The sequence below is a fragment of the Grampus griseus genome (assembly GCF_964374135.1).
Source record: "Grampus griseus genome assembly, chromosome: 8".
NCBI lineage: Eukaryota > Metazoa > Chordata > Mammalia > Artiodactyla > Delphinidae > Grampus > Grampus griseus.
Genome location: NC_139002.1, coordinates 54,235,637 through 54,262,889, shown reverse-complemented (window position 1 = coordinate 54,262,889; position 27,253 = coordinate 54,235,637). Strand labels below are relative to the sequence as shown.

The 27,253-nt window shown below is 40.8% G+C and overlaps 1 protein-coding gene across 1 annotated transcript in view; it reads right to left on the bottom strand.

Moving 5' to 3' along the window:
* Nucleotides 1–3,475: 3,475 nt before the first annotated feature.
* INTS4 (integrator complex subunit 4) overlaps nt 3,476–27,253 on the bottom strand; it is a 113,246-nt gene continuing 89,468 nt past the window's right edge. The window contains exons 16-23 of the mRNA XM_082659635.1: nt 26,075–26,168; nt 23,138–23,218; nt 21,158–21,288; nt 15,493–15,552; nt 13,562–13,721; nt 13,193–13,336; nt 8,522–8,642; nt 3,476–4,773 (exon numbers count right to left, since the gene is read on the bottom strand). Of these exons, the coding sequence (XP_082515761.1) occupies nt 4,595–4,773; nt 8,522–8,642; nt 13,193–13,336; nt 13,562–13,721; nt 15,493–15,552; nt 21,158–21,288; nt 23,138–23,218; nt 26,075–26,168 (970 nt within the window). The 3' untranslated portion in view covers nt 3,476–4,594. The remainder of the gene's footprint in view (nt 4,774–8,521; nt 8,643–13,192; nt 13,337–13,561; nt 13,722–15,492; nt 15,553–21,157; nt 21,289–23,137; nt 23,219–26,074; nt 26,169–27,253) is intronic.

Genomic DNA, 27,253 nt, shown 5'->3' with positions numbered 1-27,253 from the left:
CCCCAGCCCCTGTTGAAGCCACAGCCCAGAAAGCTGATTTTTGCTCCACATGATCCTGTTGCCTGACTGGCCCCACTGGGCATCTGACCTCAGGACAGCCAATCCATAGACTGAACAGCAACTTAAGATGTGGCCTGGCAAGAAAAGATGAGCTAAGCCCATCGGAATGGAAAGTGATCTAATTTCTAAGCTTACCCAGCAAGAAAGTGGCAAAGGCAGGATTAGAACCCAATGCTGTGTCCTGATCTCTTTCTATCACCTTAGGAGGCCCGTGGGAGAGAGATCCTCACAGACCTGAGACTCAGCCTAGAAGTCTGAGAAGGTCTTGCTCAGTGCCCTTTCTACAACCAGCCATTTGTCAGATGACAGGATGTTTCTAGATCTCAGTTCCCTCAGCTCATAAAGCCAGACACTTATATAGCTAGGAAGGATGTTTGATAAAATTTAGACTTTCTCTGGTTGATGCAATAAAAAAAATTTTTTTGTCAAATGTAAGATGAGACAGCTCCAGTGGGTGTTGAATTAGGTGTGGGTGTAATCAATGTTCCTAAGTGAGTTGTCTCTACATTAAACAGAACTTAGTACAAACTTCTTTGAGACAGAAGTACCTGACAGTGAGGTTATTAAACTTTGTATAGAACCTGCTGACAGCCCCTACTTCTGAATCTGTTCTGCATGGTCAGTGCTGGAAATTTGCAGAGCCTGGAGAGAAGCTCTTTTTCCATGACACTATACTTAGTCCCATGTCTTAATCATTAAACCCTTTGATTCAATTTGTAAGTTGCTTGCACAGCCCTCACTCTGCCCACACTTAAATTTCTTCTAGCTTGAGCGGTTCCTAAGACGAGCAGTCTGCCAAGTGCTAGGTGTGTACTTTCTCCATAATTCCGTTTGCTGAGGTCAATCATGTCAAAGCCAAATATAAAGTCCTTTCAGAAACCTGACTCTCAGGGCTGGGTTTTGCAGGCATGTCATGGTACAGCTAACCTTGCTCTGGATTCACGGGCTCATTCCTTCTTTCCTTGCCTGGTATGTGCCGGGAGCTATGCTGGGGATACAACACAGACATTCTTCAGGTCTAGCTATTCACAGACTGGCTGGAAGAAACAGACATGTAAATATGCAGTAACGATGCAGAAGTTTCAAACTGGCACAAATCTACCTGGAGACAGGTTTTGTTTGTCTCAGAGTAATTTTAACATTTACTTTATTTAGTTACCAAAATTTTTAACGTGGTTATTTTTCACATGAAAATGCAGGTTTCTGACTTCTCTGGAAGAATCAGAAAATCTGACATCACCAGGCCCATACCTATGAACAACTGAGTGGAGCTGAATAGCAACTGTCTTCTTCTGATAGAGAATGTGCTGATTCCTCAAGTCTCTGTTATCTTCTTCCAGGTCACTTGACACCCCCCCCTTTTTTAATTTGTACAAGGATTATTATTTTTCATAATTTTGAAAAATACATTCATGACAATTACCTAGGATGCATTTATTAGATTGACAAAGCCACCTGACCCCTTTTTTTCCCCTGCCTACCTGCTTCAGGGGTTGGCATTTGTGAACCTGCAATAAATACCACGCTTGAAGAATGTATAGGAGGCTGTGCAACGCACCAAGCCCACAGGAGACACAGATAGGTTGCAGAATGAGGCTCAGTCCGGAAGAATGAAAAGAAAAGAACCATAGGAGACAATCTGAAGAGCACATTCCAGGGCTCAGCAAGTGCAAAGGTGTGAAGCAAGAGAGAGCATGGTAAGTATTGGGAGTAACTACAGATAATCCTCTACAGCTGGAGAAGTAGAGAATGTTTGGGACACGGAGTATGAGGCTGGAGAGGACACAAGGGGCATAAAGAGCCTTCAAGGATAGGAGTTTAGACTTTATCCTGGGGCCAGAAGTGACCCACTTAAAGGGGGTTAAAGCAGGGGAATGGTGTGATCAGATCCGGGTTTTAGAAAGATTACCCTGGCAGCTGTGTGAAGAGTAGACCGAAAGGGGCAAGGCAAGATTTGAAGCAGGCAGCTCATTAGGAAGCTAATCCCGTACCTTAGGAGTGATGATGAAGGCTGCATCAGGACAGAAACACCGAGTCAAGAAGAGAATTGAAACATTTAAGGAAGCAGAATCTAAAGGACTTGATGGCTGGTTTTATATGAGGCGTAAGGATAGAGTCCAATGTGACAGTTTCTGGCTTTGACGAGGTACATGGTTGGCCACTGAAAAGGCATAACAACAGATCCCTGTCATGAAAACCATATTAGACTGAGAGGCCTGGGTTCCAGACTTGCTTCTACTAACCCAGTCTCTCTGGGCTTGGACATTCACTTATAAATGAGGGTGCCACACCGGAGCCATCTTTATGCTCCCTTCCAGGTCTTTGTCAGAAAAATCAAGATTCTCATAATTCACAGAGAATTCAGAGTAAAAGGAATTTAAAAGGTTAAGCCCAACTGCTCATATGATACTTGAATTCCTTTACAACAAACTTGTCAGGAGCTTGTTCAACCTCTGCTTGAACACATCCAGCATGGAAAACTTATCTCCTAATGCAGCCCATTCAATTCTTAAAAACTTATCCTGATACTAAGGTAAATTTTGCCCCTTCGTGTTTTTCTCCACCTTTGGTGGGAAAAGTACTATTTTGGGTTTTAAGACCTAGGGATCAAATCCCGCCCTTGCCCCTTAGGAGAAAGACATTACCTCTAAGTCTCCGTTTCCCCAGCTGTAAAATGGGGAATGACCCAGAAGGATTTTTATAAAAGGAGTAGTGTTATCTGAAAAGGATTCAGCATATTCTTCCCTTGCAAGGCTTTCTATAGCTATGGCATCAAAGGCTCAGTTAGCAGCGATGAGTCTTGATGTTTTCATCTGTGCTTCAACTCAGTAATCATCATTAGGTGCTTTGTGTCAGGGCCATGGTATGGTTCAGCCTGGCTTTAAGCTTCATTTTATCTCCAAGGCAGGCAATTTTCTTTAGGGCATCTGTTGACACATGAGAGCCCGCTGATGGCACATCACTGAGATGTACTAAACAGGCGAGCACACGAGAAAAGTAAATCCCACGGAGGTGATCTTCTTCCCTTAGTCCCTCTATAGCAGTTATAACCCCCCAGAGCCAGACTTCCTGGGTTCAAATCCCAGCTCTGTCATTTACTAGTTGTGTGTCCTAGGCCAACTAGGCAGCTCCAACACTGTAGTCATCAGAGATGTAGTTCACAATATTATTTCTTATAGTGGATCCCTCTTTCTCATAATCCTGGTTTCTTTAAGTTCTCTGAACTTCAACTGCCTTGTTTATAGAATAAATGTAACAGTACCTACTTCATAGGGTAGTTTTGAGGATTAAATGAGTTAATTCATGTAAATGGCTTACAACACTGCTGGGCACACATTAGGTATATTAAACCAAAAGTCAAACATGCTTGAATTCAAATTCCAGCTCTGCCTCTGAGTAATTGTATGCTCTTATTATTTTTATTAGCTTTCCAAGTACCAAATATGATCAAGACTGGCCACAGATTCAGATTTGCCAAGCATTATTTAATTAAACCCATTCAACAACACTTAAGGTATAATTACCTCTGTTTTACAGATGAAAAAACTGAGGCACAGAGAGAAAATTTGAAGGTTCTTTTCCATATGGTATAGCTCAGGCCTTTGGAATCATCTTGGATTTGAACGAGTAAAGGTGTTATTACAGTTTTCCTACCAGTGACTTAACCTCTTAGTCTCACTTGGCTGTTGCAAGGATAAAATGACAGGTAAAGAACATAGCACAGGCCTTCACGTGGTTCACATCTCTGGAGCCTTTACTGTTCTTAGACCCCTGCTGCACCTTCAGCTCACACGCAGCTCCAACGCTGGAGTCATCAGAGTAGTGGGAAATGACTTTGTTTCTTACACTAGGTCCCTCTTTCCCATAATCCTGGTTTCTTTTGTAAAATATGGCCCTTCTCTCATATTTTTGTTCTAAGGATAACGGCAGGCAAGATCAAGAATTTCCCTGAGGGATGAAAGTGATTCATTCTTCAGCTGTTCATTCAGTCCTTGGCCAGCTATTGCCTGAGTTAAGGAAGGAGACTCTCAGCAAGATAATGAAAGTCTAGGGCCCTTCAGGAACTGTCGGTGGTGAAAAAGTACAGCTGTGAAAGCTGCTTTGGAGTTGGCCCTGGCAAACAGACTATTGCTTTAAGAAATAAGATTACGGCTCCAATAACTGGTTCTTTGGAAGGGGCTAGAAAATTGGATCTTTTTGTTTCACACCCGAAGAATGTAGGCCTGCGGTATAAATGTTGAACCTATAGCCACACAGATTTCTTTAAGGACCAGGAACTACAACAGCTTGGTGTCTCAACTTTACTGGGGGCAAGGCTAGGGAGGTAGGGGGTGGGGGATGGGATAGACTTGAAGGTTTTTGTTTTCTTAATGCAAAATAATTTATCCAATGTTTGATACCAGGTAAGACTATAAGGGTCACATGTTCTTCCTTATGCCTATATACCATGTCCAGGTGAAATGTTCCAGGCTTCTGGCTCACTCTGACCCCAAGAAGGGCCTTCTAGGCCACGGCTGTAAAGACTACTTGTGACTCAGCGCCTTGCGGGTTTGGGCATTATGTAAACTTTTACAGACTTGCTGAAGGGGATGGTGCCCTCGATGCCAGTTTCCACCTGGGATGACATCTCACCACCCTCAATCCAGGGGGATTTTGGAATGCGTGAACTGGAGTTGTAGGCCAGCAGCAGTCTCACTTCCACCTGGCACGGTTCTAGAAAAAAAAAAGACAAAAATCCTCTGATGGGGCAACGCCTAGGAATTGGGATGAAATGTCAAGTAAAAGCAACATCAAAGATAGAAGCAGTAGGGTTTCAAGAACATTTCTTCATCTGTCTGCGTCCCTCCTTTCCCCCATCAGCATACAAAAACACTTTTCCAGCCTGAATATTGTGAGGCTGTTCCTAAGCCTGCAGATGTACTGCTGCTTCTCTGCCACTGCTACCTCCTCCTCCGGTCTCTTGGGCTCCCCGCAGCTCAGAGCCATGCTGCTGAGATGTTCAGAGAGCAAGCTAAAAAGGCCTCTTCCACAGAGGCCTTCCAGCCTCAAGACAGAGGGTCACAAAGTACATGCATGTGGCCAATTCTTGTACCCAGATAATCGTGCCTTTCTCCACAGCTGATCTCAGGCCTGAGGGCTACATGCACAGTGGACTCTACTGCATTAGCGGAGAGGAAGCCTTTCATTAAGGAAATAGTTTGGACAGAAAACTCTCACTACTGAACAGGAATATATTTCAGGGACCTAAAATCACGTCACTGAACCTTCCGTTCTTTCATGACATGACATTACAATACTGATCTGGTGTCTTCATGTGGCAGGCCCCAGCAAAAATAAATAAGACCTCCCTCAAATTGCTGTTTGGCTGAGGAGGCAGAGACAGTTGCACTGGAGCACAGTGCACACTCGAGTCCGTAAGAAGTACTGAGGAGGGAGCTCAGGAATGCTTTGGAATGGAACACCTGCTCTGTGCCAAGCACATAACTCCAAGAGTTCTTACCCTGCCACACCATGAAAGAAAGACTGTCACAATCCCAAAAAAGTCCCAAGACTCTGAGAGGTTCTAAGTGACTACCCAAATCCACACCAGTGACAGAATTTGAGCTTAGTTCATAAATTGAAGCAACTAATCTTTCTATTCACCATGTGGCTTCCATAAAGAAGGGGGAGAGGATTTCAGAAAAACCTAAGGGCAAGTGCAGAGGCCAAGAACACCGCTAGCTTGGGTGTCCGCCTTGATTTTGTGTGACTGGGTAATCTCATGAAAGGTGTAAGTATTAAAGATGAGCCCAAGGCTAAGAGGTTTACAGGGCAGGAATGAGGGCTGGATGGATCTAAATGAACAAGGGCAAAGGTCCCAGGACTTCTCAATGCCTCCCCAGATGTGTTCCTGGCTACTTCCAGACTTCTCCCTAGGGATCAGAATACAGACTAGATTGCTGTCCTCCAGGAAGGGAAAGGCTGGCAGGCAACCAGAGCAACCTAGCCAACCCCAGAGAGCAACCAACCTCAGCATCACCTTTTCACGTGGGGCCTTTTACCAGCCTGGAGTGTATCTGTAATGAAACTAGCACTGCTTTCTGGTACTAGGCTCCAGTATCAGCTCTCCCACTACGCTCTCCTTTCTTGTCCTGGATGGCTATTGCCAACCCCTAAACCACAATCTAGCCCTGGCTCTCATAGTACTTTCAGGAGCCAAATACTGCTAAGGTCAGAGGACTAAACCCAGGTCAGAGGACTAAACTCCATCTGGTCATTATGCCTTTTCTCACCAGCACGTGGGAAGAGTGGCAATTCAAGCCACTGCCAGCAGCGGAAGGGAGCAGGGAGAAGAAACAAGAGGGAAAAGACAGTGGGAAAAAGACAAAAGATCATCTGGGACAAATCATGCAACCTATTTATCATGCTTGGAAGAATATGTCTTTATGAGGTATATATTATTACTCCAATCTTAAAGGAAAATGAGATAGAGAGGTTAAATAACTTTCTCAGGATCACACAGCAAGTAAGGCAGAATTTGGAAACTCGTCTATGCGACTCAAACCTTGTGACCTGGCAGCATTCTATCTCCCAAAGGAGAGGCCCTTGGTAGGGAGCTGAGGGACTAGATGGAGGACTCCTTACCAATACCAGGCACCATCTCCTGGATTAGGAGAAAGAGGTGCTGGCACCTTCAGAATGAGAACACATTTTCACTTTAGTGTCCCAGGTCAGATGGGAGGATGGTACAGTGAAAAAATCAAGGGATTTAGGAGTTAGGAAATCTGTGTGCCAGCCTCAGTGCCATTACTATTCAGCTACATGGGCCTTCACTTATGCATCTACAAAATTAAGAGCAGAATACTAATTCCCACCACAAAGCTGTCTAAGAATTAAATGAATTTTAATTGCAAATTTAAAATCCTATATTCAGTTTTCATTATTTGTTGAGCACCTACTCCACGTCAGGCACTAGGGACACAGAGGTTAAAGATGACGAGCAAGTCCCCTGTTCTCAAGGAGCCTACATTCTGATTGGAGAGAAAGTCAATAAACAAATGAGAAAACATCTGACACTAGTAAGTGCTGAGCCGAGAATTAAAATAGATATTTGTAATTGTGACTAGGTAGCAACCTCTCAGAGGAGGTGATCCTGGATGAATTACAATTCTTCAGGCTCAGGACAGCCCGAATTGTAGGCCTGGTTCAGGCAATGACCTGCTGTGTGACCAGGGGCAAGTCAATATGCCCCTCAAAACCTACCTTTCAAGCTCTTCTGAGCTCTAACATGTTGTTTTGCTTCCCTCAGTCTTAACCCTGTAAAACAACGCTGTCCCACAGCATTTCTTTCCCCATATCTAGGATCCCTTCACAACAAGAGATTAAAATAAGGAACTCTACGTTTCTGTGGACTTGCACTGTGGCAAACAGTGCAGAACACTCCAGGCAGCAAGGATATGGATTGAGGGACACTCAGGGAGGCAGATTCTCTGTACAAGCATTGCTGGATCTGCTCCCTCAATTTTGCCAGGCCCGCTGGACCCCCAAAGGGGCTGCCCTGACACTCAACAGCACCACTTGCTCTTTGTGAAAACTTTATAAAGTCATCTACACCTGCCTAACACCCTTGACAGAGGAAAACCATTAATAATGGCAATAAACAGTTACTCGTGTATTCAAAAATACAGTGAAATAAAATTCCAGAAGGCGTCCACCTATTTCTAAAATAAACCAGATTTGGTGGTATTGAACACCTTCTCCAGTAACAACCATGCTTCTGAATCACCTTCAATGACTTAGGCAACACCACCGAGGCCAATTCTCTCCCACATTTTAGGTTCTGCAGACTGAGTCTTTTTCAGTTTCCAAAGCAGCCTTACAGGCTTTGGAAGCGTAATGTCATTGCACTTGTATTCTCTCGTTTTATTCTTTACAAATGAAAGAAAAATACTTATGTAACCTCCATGTGTTTTCTCAAATTATCAAGGTTCTTCTCAGTTGCTGTATGGGAGGGTAAAATAGGAATAGATCACCTCACTTTGCATCATCGCACAAACCAGCCCATGTGGGAAGGGAAGGCAAGAACAGTTGTCATTTTACTTGTTCTGGGGGAATGAACTGTATTGTTCATATACAAAAAAGAGTGATTTTAAATTTCTGGTAAGAAATATAAAACTTTAATTTCCAGACAGAATAGTCCTCAGAATTAAGTAGTAAAGAATTGTTATCTTAATTTGAAAGGTGAGGAAACAGATTCAGAAGGGAGAGTAGCTTGCCCAAGTGTACACAGCAAGTCAGTGGCAGTGTTAGGATAAGAAAATAGTCTCCGGGTGTCCAGCCCACAGTTCTTTCAATGAGACTCCATTCTACTGCTTTCAGGCTCCTTAAGAAATCAAGTTCAACCCTCAGCAGGCCTGGTTCAATCACGTATTTTTCAAACTACAAAAAAAAAAAAAAAAGCCTTGGCCCACTGACTCCTTACCTGTCCAGGCAGTGTGGGAGAGGTACACCTGAGTGATAAGCCGGTGCCGCCCTGGGCCGGGATTCCGAAAGTCTGCCGGCTTAGGGTGGATCATCTGAGCTTGGCCATCTGGATATGAGACCTAAGAGGTGACAGAAATGAGAAAAAGAGGCAGAAGAGCCATGAGCTTTTAACAGAATTGCTGGTGACATCTGCTGTGAACCCCAAAACAGGAGGAAAAGAAGACACTACCCTTCATACAAAACTGCTCCTGGAGGGGAAGACAACACTGTCGAAATCTCTCTACCCCCTCCCCAGTACAAAGCAGTATGTGATAAATGTTTCCTGAATTCATGGTGAATGAGGGACAGGAATAAAGTGCCTCTGTTAAGTACATGGATAGGTTAAAATATTAATCCTGATGTGAAAAGCCTTCTCAGACACCCCCATCAGGATGACTCTCCTTCCTCTGGCTCCAAATCATATCATGGCCCAGGATCCATCACCAACTACCAAGGATTAAGAATAATTCTGTAACTCTCCACTAGATCATAAGCAGCTAGGAAGCTGTTTATCTGTCTCTTTCTACAGAGACAGTGCTCAGTGCTCAAATCACTGGCCAGTTCTTCAAATCTTACAAGCTGCCAAAGAGCTCTCCTCAACACCCAGGGGGACCTCACAGCTATCTGTGTAGAGGGCCTATTATTATATACTGCACAGTGTACAAATGAGCTAAATGAACAAATGAAGCATATCCTACAAACACATAGGTCCTGGGCTATGGGAATACACTGATAGGGGTAAAGTAGGGACCACACAGGTCTTTCAACTTTGAAACTCTGGGGAGGTATGTCTCAGCCCACCTGCCCCATAATCTCATCTGTCCGGAAGTGTTGGGGCATGGTAGCTGAACTGGACAATGCTTTCCTACTGTCAGAGCTGTCCCATGACTAAGCAGCGAGTTCCTCATCTCCCAGCCTGCAGAGGTATCCAAACAGTCTGGCCATGCATGTAGTAGAGCTACTCTGAAGGTGATCTTTCAGTAGAGTGTAGCAGGTGATCCTTAAAATTATCTATACCTGCAATCTCATTTATGCTCAATTGGTCATCGAACTTCTTCCAGGGACAATGTGAAACAGGGCTTCTCAATCCGGGCTGCACATTAGAATCACCTATGAGCTCTTAAATAAAAAATACTGGTAGTCATGGGCCCTACTCTCAGGATTCTGATTTAACTGGTGTAGGCTGAGGCCCCGTGCATCAGTACTTTTTAACACTTTCTGTATAACTCTAAAGTGCAGCTAGGGTGGAGAACCACTAACTTTGGGGCTGAGAAATAAAACATTGCCCACCACATCAGTAAACAAAGGATTTTGGGCCATCAGCAACCGCAGCCGCCCTCCAGCAGTGAGCCCTGAGGGAACTGAGGAAGGAAACAAGGAATGACCGCAGTCATCAAACTGCAGCCACCCCAAATGGTGCAGCTTGAGGAAACTCGGGAAGAGGAAACACAGGATACTGGCCCCAGAGAGCTGAGGTGCATATCAAAGGAATGATTTCAATGAGTCCAGACTCTTGCATCTTCCCTTATGTAGAAAAGTGCCAAATTCCTTAACTTGAGCTATCTAGTTTTCTTTTATTAACAGTAGTCTTTTGTTCCGGCTACCTGGTGGTGTTGCAAAAACTCCTATATATCCTGGTTTCCCCCTTCCTCTTCGGAACAGTTTTCTCAGCATTTATCTGAGATGCTGTCTCCCAGGCTTGCGACAATCTATACCTGCAATCTAAGAACGTCTGCCAAAAAAAACATAACTCTCAAATTCTACGTTGTGCATTTTTTTTCGGTAGACAGGGGAAAACAAACCAACAAACAAAAAACTGCCGTCCAATAAAACTGCAGCTCAGAGTTAGTTCTCTGTAGGTCTCATGATTTCTAATAATTCCTGCTGGGAAGCCAGAAGATTTTTTTCCTCTACTGTCACCATAGGTAAATATTAACCGTCTTCAGGGCCTGATTCATCCTGACTCTCTTCCAGGAAGCCGACCCTGCCTGCTCCAGGCTATTTTTCTGTACTTACTGCAGGTGCTTGCATCCCTAACTTTTATTCATATTCCTTCTGCTTGGAATACCTCTATCCTTTGCTCTTAATCATCCTTTATCTCATCCATGTAACAGTATCTCCACAAAGTCTTTCTCTTCCTTAGTCACACTCTACAAATTAAGGGCTTCTCCATAGTATTCTTTATAATTTATATATACACACACACACACACACACACACACACACACACACACACACACACACACATGTATATATACACACATATGTATATATGTGTGTGTGTGTGTGTATATATATATATATTTTTTTTAAGTATATTGCAGAATGTTTTTATAGTAGCCAAAACTGGAAATAACCCTGTAGGGGAGAAAAATTAATTTCCCCTCTACCCTTCTAGGTTCTTGGCTGAGACCCCGCTATAATAAAAGGCAGATTAACAGGAGAAAAACAAATAGAAGTTAATAACAAATATGTCTCCTCTATATAAGGAAGAGACCTAGGAAAACTGAGTAACTCCCTGAAACTAACCAAGCCATCACCTTAAATACCATATTCAGCTAAAAACAAAAGAAAGATGTTGAAGAGGAAGGGAGCCTGTTATGGGAGGTTATCAGGTAAAACACAATAATCAAGGGTACGAGTGTTATGCAAATTTAAGTTGGCATAGTTTTCACTGATGAATTTCTAGAGATTTAGTCTTGCTTCCCTTTCTGGTACCGAGAGGGGGATACCTTACAAATGGAGATTTCCCTTATAAATGTAAATTTCCCTCACAAAAGGGCAATTCTACTCTGTTTCCAGTCTACAGCCTCTCAAAAATAATCATCCCAAAATAATCCTTAGGCCAAAAAGGCTTATTTTGGGGTGGTGTATTATGTTCCCCTTCATTCCTGCCTTTGAAACTTCTAAGAAGCTTCACAATCCAGAAGCTAAGTCGGTAGATCGGTCCATTATCTCACTGAACCAGTCTCTTAGTCTTTCTTTTTTTTTTAATCTTTATTTTCTTTATTTATTTCGTTGGTTGGTTGGTTGGTTGTGCTGGGTCTTAGTTGCGGCTCGCGGGCTCCTTAGTTGCCGTACGTGGGCTCCTTATGTAACAGAGAAGAGCCAAATCTGGCTACATGTTGGACCTGTTTCTTTTACTTTAACCTTTGCTTTCCTGCTGTTGTTCACTAAAAGGATACTGTCTATACATAACGGCCTGCCTCGGGGAACCCTGTCCCTCTGCCTGAATGTTAAACCAAAGTGCCTTTGTTGGGGGAAGCATCCTGACCCTGTCCACCTGTGGGTGGCTGCAAGAAAGAAGAAATTAACCCATCCCCTCCCTGAGGCTAGCCATTCCAGGGGACATTTGCAAAACTTATGGCCTTTTTACTTTACTTCCTCACCTCCTCCCCCTCTCTGTTCTATAAAAGAAACTGGCATCCAAACCCAGATAAGATGGTTTTTCAGAGACACTAGTCTGCCATATTCTTGGTCTGCCGGCTTTCCGAATAAAGTCGTATTCCTTGTCTCAACACCTCATCTCCCGATTCACTGGCCTGTAGTGCAGTGAGCAGAGTGAGCTTGAACTCAGTAACACTTAGTTGCAGCAGGCGGACTCCTTGGTTGCGGCAAGCGGCTCCCTAGTTGAGGCACGTGAACTCTTAGTTGCGGCATGCATGTGGGATCTAGTTCCCTGACCAGGGATCAAATGCGGGCCCCCTGCATTGGGAGCGCGGAGTCTTATCCACTGCACCACCAGGGAAGTCCCAGTCTCTTAGTCTTGAGAATAGGTCAGGTTATTTAAAAAGTTAGGTCTCATTTCAGGAGGCAGTGTTGCAAGTGGCTCCCAAAGTTAGATCTATGTTGTGTGAGCAATCAGGATTTAATAAGAGGCCATAACATTCTTAATTCATCCTGTGCCTGTTGGAACTGATGACTGAACTTCTGTTTTACAACTGCCTGTCCATTTGTCTGTCTCTCACTGAAACTAAGCATCCTCAGGGCATGAATTCTGACATGCTTGCCTAGCACTCAGCATGTGCAGTAGAGTAAGCATGGATGGATGGAAGGGAGGAAGGGAGGGAGGGAGGGAGTGTAAATGGGTAGGACTCTTAGTGGGGCTTAACTACTGACTGTTAAATTGCTTAGTGCCTATACTGCATCTCTCCTGTCTCTCTAGTACATCCATCTAACTTGGAAAGAATACTCCCTAGTGACTACTTTTTCCCACCCATAAACTGTATTCACCAAGCTGACCCACCTACAACTGGAAAAGGACTTATTACAGTTTGCTTATAGCCCTGAAAATACCAAGTCTTAACTTCACATTATAAGAATAGAAGCGGCCCTGTCATTTAGTGAACCCTTACTGGGGACCAGGAACTTTATACACATCACTTCATTTCAATGTCAACTATTCCTATTTGTCAGTTGCAGAATCTAAGGTTCAGAGTTTAAAGTAACTTCCTCCAGACCATACTCAGCAGTAGAGCTGGGATTCACGCCCAGGCTCTTGTCCATAAAAACTTATCTCTTTTCTCTCCCCAGTTTCTGTCCCTCAGGTAGAGATTACAGGGGTGCTAAAGTTAAAAGTTCCAACACAAAGTCAGTTTAGAAGCTCCATGGGAACCAAAATCTGACAGACCTGGACCTTCACAGTGCTCTGAGGATCCTGAACATGTTCCAGGGTTGCATCGACATCCAGGGCCACCACCAACCCAGAGGTAAACCGCAAAGGGTTGTCTGATTCGCCCGCTGGCTCAATAATGGTGGCTGAGGCTTTGTGGATCTGTAAGCAAGAAGAAAATATGATTCTAAAGCCAGGTCATCTCTGGGTAACAAAACATGATCCTTGCCTTTCTGTCTCCTTATCTAATGGGTGGACACATGTTAGTCAATCAGAGGAAAGGCCCTAACCCAGCTCCTCCACTGCTCAAAGAAGATCACCAAGATGAGCAGTTTTGGATGCTCTCTGGATGGATTTCGCCTGAAGGGATATGACACAGACACTGACCTGCTCTGGAAGGGGGAGGTGTAGGAAGGTACTCTGCCGCAGCATGGTATGTAGAATTTTGACCACTTCTGCAGGTTTGGATGTCATAAGTCGGGGCATGAGGTCAAGAAGTTTGTCCACAAAGCTGTCCTGCAGGTGGGGCAAATCAGCGATGAAACACCTGAAGGAACAAACAGAAGCAACTATGCATTCATTCACCACAGGCTGAGCCCCAAACTTCTGCCAAGCCCTGAGGTAGGAAAAGTGATGAACTGGAGGAGTTCATGGTTACCGAGGAAAGCCATGCACCTATGTAATTATGCTGTAGTGACATGACCATCATAATAGCCTTGCTTATTAAATACCTATATATGCCAGGCATGCTCTTAAGTGTTTTACACTATCTTATTTAATCCTCCCAGTAGTCCTGTGCATTGTTAGAATTATTATTGTCATATTACAGATTCATTAATTAATATAACAAATATGTCTTTAGGTCTTACCAAGTACTATTCTAGACACTGGGGATATTATACTGAGCAAAAGAGAAGAAAAAGCCTGTCTTAATGGAGCATCACTGATAGGAACATTGAGATTCAGAGAGGATAATGTTGTACTGAGGCTTAAAAAAAGTTAAGTAACTTACTCCCAGCTCTGAATGATTCCACAGTACTCTGCTTTGTAGAAGGAGATAGTCAAAAAATATTTCACTGAGGGGTGATATCAGTATAGGGACTCAGAGGCTGAATTAAGAAAGAATGTGCAGCCCTTAACAACAGATCCTCATCTGTGGCAAATCAGAGCTGTCATCTTTCCAAAAATCTCTCCAACCCAACTGTGCAAAAACAAGACTCTCCACCTTAAAGAATCTAAAACCATGTCGAACTAAATCAGTTTGCTGTACACCAGAAACATATACAACATTGTAAACCAACTATACTTCAATTAAAAAAAAAAAATCTAAAACCAAAAGTAAGGCATGGACTTCGTAGAGATTTGAAGTCAGGATCTAAAGAGTCAAGCTAGATTGTATCATTTACTAGAGAGCAGCTCCTATTGGTGAAGAGTAGTATTGCAACTCAGCCCTATAGGAAGCCATCATCACCCAAATGAAAAAAGCCTGAAAAGTGTAGAGTCATACAAACCTGTAGAGCCAGGTTTGGTAAAGTTCATGGGGGTAGAAGCAAGGAGTGAAAAACTGAAATATTAGACTTAATAAATATTAGATTTTAAAATCCTATAAATGCCTTCTTCCCAGTATTGTATCGCCAGCATACCACAGGTCACAGTCAAGGTCACTACCTCGACCCCCACTGTTTCACCAAGCCTTCCACTCATTGACTGCATATGTTTTAGCTGATTTACTTCATAATGAATCCTGAGAAAACGTATCTATGCTACAAAATAAAAGCTACCTATAGAATGATGGAACAATTTTTGTAGATTAGACAGAAATATGCAAGTTTAAGAACCATGGTGAAGAAAAATAGACAAGTTGTGATTTTTCAACAAGAGTTTGAGTTTTCTTACATAATATTTGTCTTTTTCTGGCCCAGCTGAGTGCTGAATCAAAAACATTCCTAATGTTTTTATTATTATGTTGTATGTTTAGCTAACCTAAGAAGTTTATATACCAGTAAAGAAAATACAGTTATCTCTCAGTATCTGTGGTGGATTGGTTCCAGGACCCCTTGCAAATACCAAAATCCACGGATGCTCAAGTCCTTTATATAAAATGGAATAATACAGTCGAACCCTCCATATCCATGAATGCAGAACCCATGGATACTGAGAGCCACCTGTATACAAATTAGGGCACACTGCATGTATCATAATAGCTTGGCTACATGGGCTAAACCAAAGATTCTGGCTTGTGATTGCTCTTGTTTCCCTGTAAGTACGATCTTTACATAACCAAGATTTAATAAGCTAGAAGGTGATGAAATACTTACCTCTGAAAAAAGTCCACTTCCTGTAAAAATTTTTCACACATCCCAAATAAGGGGTCAACTCTGTAGAAAAGAAAAAACAACAAAACAAACAAAAACCCATGTAATTTGCTTGTGAAATCTGAGAACTGAGGAGTAAAGACCAAAGTTCCAGAAACCTGAGCCCACAAGAAAAGACGATGAGCATATTATACTATAAAAATTATCCGTAAGAGAAACAGAGGACTCCTAATGGACCTAGGGGGAAATATTTGCCAGGATCCCAAGACCTAATTAAAACACTGCAGTGCCCATTAGGCTCAATGTACATTCAAAATCAAAGACTATCACAGGCCACACTTGGCACCAGATTCAGTAAGGATATAGGACAGAAGCACAGCTTACAGGCAGTGCAATGTCATATTCCTCCTCTGCAGGAGCCCTTGGCAGCAGCCCATTCAACCATCTACATAGCTGTCTGGGAGCTCTGACCTTGCCACTGACAGCTCAGGTTCAAGGAGATGAGATCTACATCAGGTGAATGTGGAGACTATCTTCACTTAGAAGCCTCATGCTCCATAGGTCCTAATATCTCTTGAAGTAATCCAAAGGCATACCTTCCAGGGTCCCCACAGGGATATGCTCAGTTACAAGAATCACTGCATTCAATGAAGCCCAAAGCTATGGTGTCTGCATTAGGTAATTATAGTTCACTGATAGTTCCTTCTAGTGTACATGTAATTTTCTCAGAGATCATTTTTACCATAGCAGTGTCACCTAGTAATAGAGTTGATGCCATCAGCTTACCAGGGAATAGATCTGGAAACCAAAGGTCAAATTTTCATGCAGAAGGGGAAAAAGTTTTGTTACTACTTTGCACACAGACACAGACTATATGCTTTCTTCTCTATCCTGGCTTCTTTGGTCAAGTAGTACTTAGAGTATTTCATTTCTGTAAAAACTTAAATGTATACCTAGATAAGCCAGGCAACATGCCAGGCCAATATAACTTACTAATCACACAACAGATTTTTCCTTTGATCTTTGTGCATTTTATTTATTATAATTTCTGCAGGGAATGTTCCACTCATTTGCATTAATATATTATTAATTGAAGGAGTAAAGTTCCAGTGAAGAAAAAACAAATACTCTTTCCTTATATAAAAACATGTAAGAGAAAAAAAAAATAAAAAAAATAAAAAAAATAAAAAAACATGTAAGAGAATGGTATCAACGTTCTTAATAACCGAGTCAAGTTTTTCTACTAAACCGTAAGCTCCATGAGAGTAGGGACTTTGTATCATTCATCATGTATTTCCTGACACAAGCAGCTATGCAATAAATATTTGTTGAATGGATAAATGATAAATGGCAGATGGAAATGTACTCTACAACCAACATTAATTTGAATTATTTTCCTAAAAAGCAGGTAGCACTTGAAACTTTCTTAACTCTGACAAACTACTAGAAGTGGAACTGAAATTTGCTGGTGAGGTTAACCAACCAAAGACCACCTAGGATGAGAGCGCTGGAAGGGAGAACTCCAGCTAAGCAGACTGAAATGAAAGCAATTTGGCCAAGTAGCACCTTTTTTGGCTTGCTCACGTACAACCAACTTGGAGAATTTCCAAACAGTAAAATACAAAAAGATTTGGGAACTCTTCCCCAACCCCCAAGCAGAGTAGGTAGCCTCACCTACATGGTACGTACATGAAGTAGGCCTCTAGCACTAAGAACCCCCGCTTTCAATGTAAGAGTGAGGCCCACTAGGGGAAACCAAACATTGACCTATAACTGTTGGGGAAGCCTATATCAGTTACCAATTTAAACTAGTCTAAACTTTCACTTGTAAGTATTCAAAGACAATGAAAAATTATTAGATGTTATAAGGATGATAAGGAGCTGTAAAGGAGACCAAGCAGAACTCAGTGAGGTAATGTCAAGGGAAGAAAGCACAGAAAGCTTTTTTTTAAAATTCTAAGAAACAACCTGATTAAGATTTAAGAGGAGATTTGAAAGGATATCGCATTGATAAAGTGAGAAAAACTGCTACAAAAAAGGTACACAGAAGAAAGCACACTTGGAAATAATAATAATGAAATCAACTCAACAATTGAAGAACACTAGAATGAAAAATGATGAAAACTGAAATGGTAAATTAAAAGAGTACGTTGAGGAATTTACTCAGAATATAAAGTAGAAAAAGAAACTGAAATTGTGAGAGAAAAGATAAGATATAGGGAAAATAGATCCAGAAGATACAATATCTAGTATGGCAGACTGGAGTGGATGGAAGAAGTAGTAATTAAAGAAATAATAGAGGGGAAAAATCCCTGAGATAAAACAGAGCTGAGACTTCGAAGTCCCATTAAAAGTCAGTAAGAATAATGAAAAGAAACACATAACTAGACATATCCTGATGAAATTTCTGAATTCTGAAAAGAAAAAGAAAAGTTTACAGCTTTGAGCCATGAAAAATAAGCTAACTACAAAGGAAAGAGAACCAGACAGACATCAGACATCCTAACTGTAACATTAAATACTAAAAGGTAACATAGCAATATTAACAGAGTTCTGAAAGAATTCCAATTATGTATGAGAGCAAAAGAAAGGTAGTTTTAGATATGCGAAGTCTCAATGAGTATACTACTTATATACTTACTCTGAAAAACAATACTAGCGAATGTGTTCCAGTCATATAAATGGTGAATTAGAACAAGGAATTTTAAAAGACAATTGTGATACAAAAAGAACAGTGGTGGGTAAGCTGGAGCTAAATTATTTTGATAATGTACTTATAAAGAGTAATGCTATTTTAAGAAAGAAATCTTAAAATAAGAGATACGTTAAAAACCATAATCCAATATATTGTACAGCACAGGGAATTATAGCCATTATCTTATAATAACTTTTAATGGAGTATAATCTGTAAAAATACTGAATCACTATGGTGTACACCTGAAACTAATATTGTATACCAACTATACTTCAATTTAAAAAAAGAACAATCTGAGGGCTTCCCTGGTGGCGCAGTGGTTGAGAGTCCGCCTGCCGATGCAGGGGACACAGGTTTGCGCCCCAGTCCGGGAGGATCCCGCATGCCATGGAGCGGCTGGGCCCATGAGCCATGGCCGCTGGGCCTGCGCGTCCGGGGCCTGTGCTCCGCGGCGGGAGGGGCCGCAGCAGTGAGAGGCCCGCGTACCACCAAAAAAAAAAAAAAAAAAAAAAAGAACAATCTGAAACTAAATTCTAAATTATTTAACAGCATGAAACAATCAAATAAAAATACACTAAAACTTTCATTTTGATTAGATATGGTCTTGACAGAGATGATCATAAATTCTATTTTTTAATGCTGAAAAATATAAGGTCAATCTGTTTATTAAAAATATAAGGGTAGGGATTCCCTGGTGGCACAGTGGTTAAGAATCCGCCAGCCAGTGTAGGGGACACAGGTTCGAGCCCTGGTCCGGGAAGGTCCCACATGTCGTGGAGCAACTACACCCGTGCGCCACAACTACTGAGCCTGTGCTCTAGAGCCCGTGCTCTGCAACAAAGAGAAGCCACTGCAATGAGAAGCCCGTGCACCGCAACGAAGAGTAGCCCCTGCTTGCTGCAAAAAGAAAGCCCGTGCACAGCAACAAGGACCCAACACAGCCAAAAATAAAAAAAAATTTATATATATATATGAGTAAAAATACTATTTATACAACTAAAATGAGCTAACATTTGTCAAGTGTTTACTCTTAATGTGTCAGGCAGTATTTTAAGGGCTTTACATATAATAACTGAATAATCCTTACAATAACCCTATGACAGAGAGGCAAGTACTATTATTATCCCAGTTTAACTTATGGGAAATAAACTGAGACAGAAGTTCTTAAGTAACTTGTCCAAGGTCACTAAGTTTGCAAATGGTGGAGTCAGGATCTGAATCAAATCAATGAGGCACCCCAGGCCTCTTAATCATTATGTTCTACTGCCTCTCACTTGAATAGGTTAAAATTAGGGTACAGAACTTTCAAACCCCTGCAAGAAGAAAGAATCAAAACAACAAAAAATTTCCAGCAAAAATCAAGGAAAAGAAAAAGAAGCAGGTATGCATACAAATGGAAAATATAAAATAATATAGCATGAGTAAACACCAAATATATTGGAATCTTTATACAATGACATGGAAATACGAAATATTATATTGTTGGATGAAATGAAAACATGGCAGAACAGCCAAGTATATTATGATTCGATTTACGCTAATACATGCATTTATAATCTACACTTTTAGTCATTTGTTTTACAAGGGGTAGATTACCAGAGAACAGAATGTTCACTTAATCTGCAATATTTAAACTTTTACAGTAATCATACATAAACTGAAAAAGATATTTATTTTCTTTAAATAAAAATGCGTAGGGCTTCCCTGGTGGCACAGTGGTTGAGAGTCCGCCTGCCGATGCAGGGGACACGGGTTCGTGCCCCGGTCCGGGAAGATCCCACATGCCGCGGAGCAGCTGGGCCTGTGAGCCATGGCCGCTGAGCCTGTGCGTCTGGAGCCTGTGCTCCGCAACGGGAGAGGCCACAACAGTGAGAGGCCCGCGCACCGCAAAAAAAAAAAAAAAAAAAGTGTAGATGCCAGCACAAGCACCTATCTTTTCTCAGCTGTGACTGGCACATAGCAGGAATTAAACATTTGTTAAATGAATGTATGGCTATCTCTAAGATTAAATCACTACCTGAGTTTATCAGGTCACTATCAAGATAAGCAAAGAAATAAAATAATACAATGTTCCTTTTAATGTATTTTTCAGTGCTTAAACACTCATATTTATTTCTCTACACTATTTTTAGGCTGACACAACTGGTGGACTGAGCATCAAATGTGTCTCCTGTCTGATAACGAGTTTCCTAAGTACTATATTACATTAAATCCGTGGTGCCATTATTCTTAAGATGCACCTTTATTTTATGAAACACCAAGAAACAAAAACACTTTCAAACTACGGCACACCATCAAAATATCTGATTTCAGAGAAGTAAAATTTTTAAATGTGCATTTTAGAATCAATGAAATATAGCAATTCTCATTATCAGAAAGTCTAACAGCTACAATTATAATGAGCTCTTACTATGTACTAAGTACCATGCTAAGTGCTTTTACATGTATTATCCCATTCATTTTTCACAGAAACCCCATGAGATAGATGCTGTCATGGTGCTCATTTTACAAACAGGAAAACAAGGCACAGAGAGGCTAAAAAAAACCTGTCTGTAATCAAACAACAAGTAAGTAGAGAGTCAGGATTTGAACAAAGTAGTCTCACAGCACCATACATTCTCATAATTTGTCTTTACTGCCTTAGAGCACTAGTCCCATCAGAAGAGGAAAAAAAGTGGTTCTGGCACTATATTCTTAAAGAAATCTATCAAGGACTATACAGAATGCCTTGTTGCCAGATGAAGCCCTATGTTGTGTTGTAGGCAATGGAGAGCCACCAAAGGGTTTTTCCAGGGATCTAATCTGATCCAAGAATGTAACTTGGAATATCTGAAAAAATGAAGAGCTTGTATATCCCTTAGGTAGTCTTTCCTAAATATTATTTCACGCATCATTAACCTTGGTGAGATCTCTGAATGCAGTTGTGTCTTTAAAAGGACTCAGCCACCCTTTTTCACCAACCACACATCTTACCCTCGAGCAGTCCGTGCTGTTACTATAAGTTGCAAGGCTTTGGCCTGCAGCCTCATGTGATGGATAATCACCACCTGCTTGTTCTCCACGCCACTATACATGAACTCCATTTTGTAGGTTTCTTCCATGATCTATAAGGAACAGGTAAGTAATAAGCAGCAAAAATATCATTATAGTCTTACTTAAGAGCAAAGAGCAGCACAGGATTCTAAGTGAAACCAGATCTGAACAGAGTGCTTTTTTTTAATGCCTATGTTTTAATTCTGAACTGAGATTTTTAAGTGCCTATGTTGAGAGAAACTAGTGTGATTTGAGAGAAATTAATATACATGTTGAGAGAATAAATTATTTTGTCAATTAAAAAACAAACTTCCATCTGGTAATATCATCTTAGTTGATGATATAAAGATATGAAAGTTTAAACACTGATAAAACTGTAAAGCACTGCTTGTAACTAAAGCAAATTCACTGTGATGTGGTGGCAAATGAATACGTATGGAAACGTAATCCTCAGGAAAACTCCTCAAGAACTTACTATTAGGAACCATTGACCACCTGTTAGCCATCCAGACTGTTCTATGGGCCTGGTCTCTCAGAGGGATTTTAGGGAGGGAATCAGTGCAGAAAACAATGTCAGTGACCTCAGCTCAAGCCCACTGCATCTTAAGCTCTCGCTCTGTTCTATCCAAGTCAGCGACTCCCCCCCGAATGATGCTTCTCTTTCCCTTCCCTTTCTTCAATGGGAGGCAAGCAATGATGGCAGGCAATGATGCTTGCCTCCCATTGAAGGCTTTGGAGTCAGAGCCCTGTCAGCTGTCTTCTACAACTGACAGTAAGATAAGTTTCCTAATTACATGGTGCCTCAGTTTCCCTATCTGTAAATGCAGAAGAAACAGCACGAATATCATAAAATTTAAAGGATTAAATGGGGTATGGAAGGTGCTTAGCACAGTAACTGTCACATAGCAATGGTAATTCCTTTCTCTTTCTTCCAGACTACTGCTCCCTGTCCCATCCCTCCCAACATGGCCTATTGGTGTTCTGTTGTCATTAAGTTCTACTCCCCTACAATAAGCCACATGGCAGGTCTGAAAGGGAGTCTAGATTAGATGAGAGATGAAGCAGAGTAGTGGAAAGAAAACAGACTCTGGGTATCAGAGTACCTGAGCTCAAGTTCCTGACTTAACTACCTACAGCTCTACGAATATAACCTTGCTGAGCATTGTTTCATCTGTAAAATGGACTTAATACTTATTCCAACCTAATGGGATTATTATGAGGGCTAATTAAAATAGACCTGAAATCATTTAGTGAACTGTAATGTAACAATCATAGTCACCATCATTATCTTCCTACAGGGTTGTAATTAGTCATATACAGACTTACTATTGGGAAGACATGACCCAGAAGAGTTCACCAAATTCCAATACCCAAGAATGAAGGGAAATTGCTCAAAACTAGAAAGAAATAAACTTAAGGCAAGTAAAATTAAATGCTACTTAATGAACTGAGAAGGAAAAAAAAGACCTTTAAATATTCAAGAGATGGTTAAAGAAAAGAGAGAGAAAGAGAGATGGTACAGGCTAAAAATATAACCACCTCAAAATGAATTCAGCTACATTTTCAGATGAAAGATTCATGATAGTATTTATTGGATTTTAGTATATCTGAAATACAAACTAATAATATTTGAGAACACAAAAGAAATCTTAGAAATCAGGGAGGTTAAGTAACCTGCTCAACACCACCCAACAAATTAGAGGCAGACATGGGAACAGAACCCAAGTCCCCTGACTCTAAAGCCAGTGCTGTGTCCCCTAATTATGCTGCTTCTCGTATCACTAACTTCTGACACAGGCTAAAAATGGGGAGGCCACAGCAGAGCCTTGTGAAGGCCTCTGACTCTAACTTAGACAATGCAATTTCTGGACAGAGATCTGGACAGAGATCCACCTGAGGAGAAGGTCTCAATAAGCTTACCTGTTTTGCTGCTGCTGAGGCCAAATCACTCTGCTTCAAATACAAAGGGGCAGCCACATTCCACAGCTTTTCCTGCAAGGCCTAACAAATCAGGAGAGGACAGAACACAGAGGTCAAAAAGACTGCCATATAATTTGAGACTTAAGTGTCTGTTTTGCTTTGAAAATTTACCGTGATCAAGACTTCCTCTCATTCTTCTTCTTTTAGGCCAATAAGCCCTACCTATTATGGACAGAGAGGAGACCAATGATTTGGGCCAAATGAACTCCTCCCCATTCAATTCTTGGCCCAAAGACCCTATGTTCCAGACCAGAGCTTGCAAGCAGAGTGCAGGAGCCATGAAGGCCTCACCAAGAATGTCCAGGCAAGCCAGGCTTCTGAGGCTCTGGGACCTCCTTGATCCCAGAGTCACTGGACTAACCAGACTGCCTAGACCCTTCTCTTCCCTGACTTAGTTCCTTTTTCTTTGCTCCATGCTCTCTATCCTTTGAACAGCCCCATCACCTTACCAACATACTCGAACAAGAAATCAAGAAGCTTTCCTAGATTCCTCCCTCTCTCAATCTCTGCACATTCAAAACTATCACTTAGAGCCATGGATTTTACCTTCCATCTCCCTCCTCGCCTATCCATCCATACGGCCATCTCATCTAAACCTCTGCTTTAGTCTCTTATTTTCACAGCCCTTCTTAATTACAGACATAATGACATTACAGAAAACCTAGACTAACACTATACAACAGAAATATAACACAAGCCGTGTATGTAATTTTACACTTTATAGTAGCCACATCTTTAAAAGTAAAAAGAAACAGGTGAAATTAATTTTAATATAGTTTATTTAACCCAGTATAAATAAGGTATTATTTCACTATGCAATCAATATTTTTAAATTATTAATGAGATAGTTTACATTTTTTATACTAAGTCTAAGAAATCCAGTGTGTATTTTACACTTAGAGTACATCTCAATATGAACATTTATTTACTTATTTTTATAAATTTATTTATTTTTTATTTATTTATCTGTGGCTGCATTGGGTCTTCGTTGATGGGCGCGGGCTTTCTCTAGTTGCGGCAAGCGGGGCTACTCTTCCTTGCAGTGCATGGGCTTCTCACTGCGGTGGCTTCTCTTGTTGCGAAGCACGGGCTCTAGGTGGGTGGGATTCAGTAGTTGTGCCATTTGGGCTCAGTAGTTGTGGCTCGTGGGCTCTAGAGCGCAGGCTCAGCACTTGTGGTGCACGGGCTTAGTTGCTCCGCGGCACATGGGATCTTCCCAGACCAGGGATCGAACCCGTGTCCCCTGCATTGGCAGGCGGATTCTTAACCACTGCACCACCAGGGAAGTCCTCAACATGAACATTTAAAGTGCTCAATGGTCACACATACCTAATGACTACTGTATTTGACAGTGGCAGGTCTAGATTATAGATATAGAAATTGTTTAATAACCTAAATCATATTACCATTAAGAGTTATTGTTTTTAAATATTTGCTTCCAATCACTTCCTATATGCATGTTTTTTTATATAGTTGTAGTCAGAGCGCAGAAATAATTTTGTGTGCTTCTTTGGGTACATAATATTATGTCACATTTGGTCATGTTCTTATATAATTCTTCATAAAGATCATTACTGCTACAGAATATACTGTTGAGTGGACGTGCCACGATTTATTTAGCTCCTCCCCTACTATCAAACACTTGCCTGCCTTGGGTTCTAAGTCTGGGTCCCTTACCTACGCTTCTCCTACACGACGCTGAATAAAAAACATAGTTCTGTGTTCTTTTTAGGAGTAATCTCTTCTCTTTTCCTACTAAAGAAAAGTGGATTCTTTTCAAAGGCCTTCTTGTATTGCTATCTAGAAGACAACAAGCCAAGGAAGAAGGAAGAAGACCAACACTGACATGGCACTCACTGTGTACCAGACACTAGACCAAGGGTTGTCACATGCACTGCTTGCTACCAATCCTTACCTGGGTAGAGTTATTATTAGCCTTGTTTCACAGAAGCTTGGAAAAGCCAAATAACTATGCAAAGGGACATGAAAGAACTTTGGGGGGTAACGGAAATCTTCTATATCTTAACCGTGATGGTGGTTACACAGGCATATATATTTGAAAGAATCTATCTAGCCAAATAAGGACTGTTTAAATCCCAAACTATTTCAGTGTACACACTCATCTTCACATGCATACACACACCTACAAAACCCTAAGCTCACATATCTTACAGTGGCAAATAATTTCTGACGCCTCCATTTATTCTGACTTTGGTCAAATATCTTTAATAACTTTGAAGACTAACCACATTTAGAACTAAAGCCAAGTTAAGTCTTATCAAGTTAGAAGGGCTCTTCTAAATTCTAAGCCTAATTTTATAGCAGAACTCTGCTGCAGAAGCTGACAGCTATTGAGCTAGTTTAACTGGTTTTCAACTCAGGGAACTAAAACAGCTTTTGGGTACCAATTTTGTGTATGTATATATATGTACTCTAACTACCTAGTATGAAATGACAGCAAGTCATTAGCTCTTAAGAGCAATGAAATCAACCTTTGACTAATTTGGCTTTGACCAAATGAAATTAGCATTTAGAAATATATAAATATATAAAATACAAATGTTTATATAAGATCTTTGCTAATCAAATTGTTAAAAAACAATTAAAATCCTTGGTATTCTAATGCAAATGGTTATCCAACCTGCTCTAATTATATGATAAAGGAATTCTCTCAAATTAAAAAATTCAAATTCCTATATGAGTTAACAATTCTTTAATTAGAGGCAAATATAATTATACTACAGAGTACATAATTTCCCCATTGCTAAGCAGTTGCATAAAACCAGTTATTTTTCTACTTATAGCCTCAAACACTGCTGGGTCCATTAAACTGCATTCTTAGCAACACACTCATGAACAAAATGGATTCAAACCAACCTTGATGAGAAGAAGCTGACACCTAAGATAGGTAGCAGAGAAGTCAGCTACTCCTGCCAATTCAGACTGAAGTTCTCCAAGTCTTTGCAGATCCCTGTAGTAAATAAAAACCCAAGCCAAACACAGAATAAGAATAACACCAATTAAAGATCATGTCAAAAGCTTTTTACCACTTTATACCTAGTAAATTGGTAAAAAAATTTTAAATGACAGCACTCAATGCTGAAGTGGTTATAATGAAACTGTTTCACTTACACTTTGATAGCAGTTTAAGCTGCTGTAATTCTTCTGGAAAACAGAACTGTACTACGTTATAAAAGTCACACATATAGTCAAAAGTTTTGATCAGTAGCTTTATGCTACGAAGTAATTCTAAGGGAAACATGCAACAGAAATGAAATACTTTATGCCCCGCAATATTCATTGTTATGTTATAGTAAAACCCAGTAACTACTTAAATATCCAACGGTAGAGGAATTATTAAATAAATTACTGTACATACAGTCAATGGAATATTCTACAACCATTAAAATATAATATGGTAATAAGGTATATGATCTCAACTATGTAAAAACCATATATATATATATACATATACATATATATATATACACACATATATGAAATATGAAAAAACAGAGCAACCTGTTTTCTAGATAGAGGTATTAGGGTGTTTTTTAGTGCCTTCTCCTAACTATGCTTTATTTTCCAAGTGTTTTATACAATCGGTAAGTATGTTTTATATCATCAGAAAAAAAAATTTTAAGGTATCATAGTGGGCTCCATTGGCTGCCTACCTAGTTAGTAATTTTCCACTTTTTCCTTACTAAGTGAACCTGATTTTGTTCAAGAGAAGGTGCCCCAAACCTAGATCCAGGTAGAGTCCGACTGGACTAAGCTAATTAGCATACATCATCTTCCTGGTTAGGTCACCTAGGTTGGCCTTATGAGTCCTAATGGAAGGACTTATATTCAATGCTTGAAGCAGGTCTGATGGTGGTCTATGAATCACTCATTTTCTCTTTCTCTCTCTCTGTCTCTATCTCTCACTAGACTGAAAAGAATGTTTTATAGTCCTGATTACCACTGGCAGTCATACTGTAACTCTAAAAGAAAAAAAGCCTTGGGATAAAGCAAATGTTGAGGACAAGAAAAATCCAAAGAGAGAGAGAAACTGGG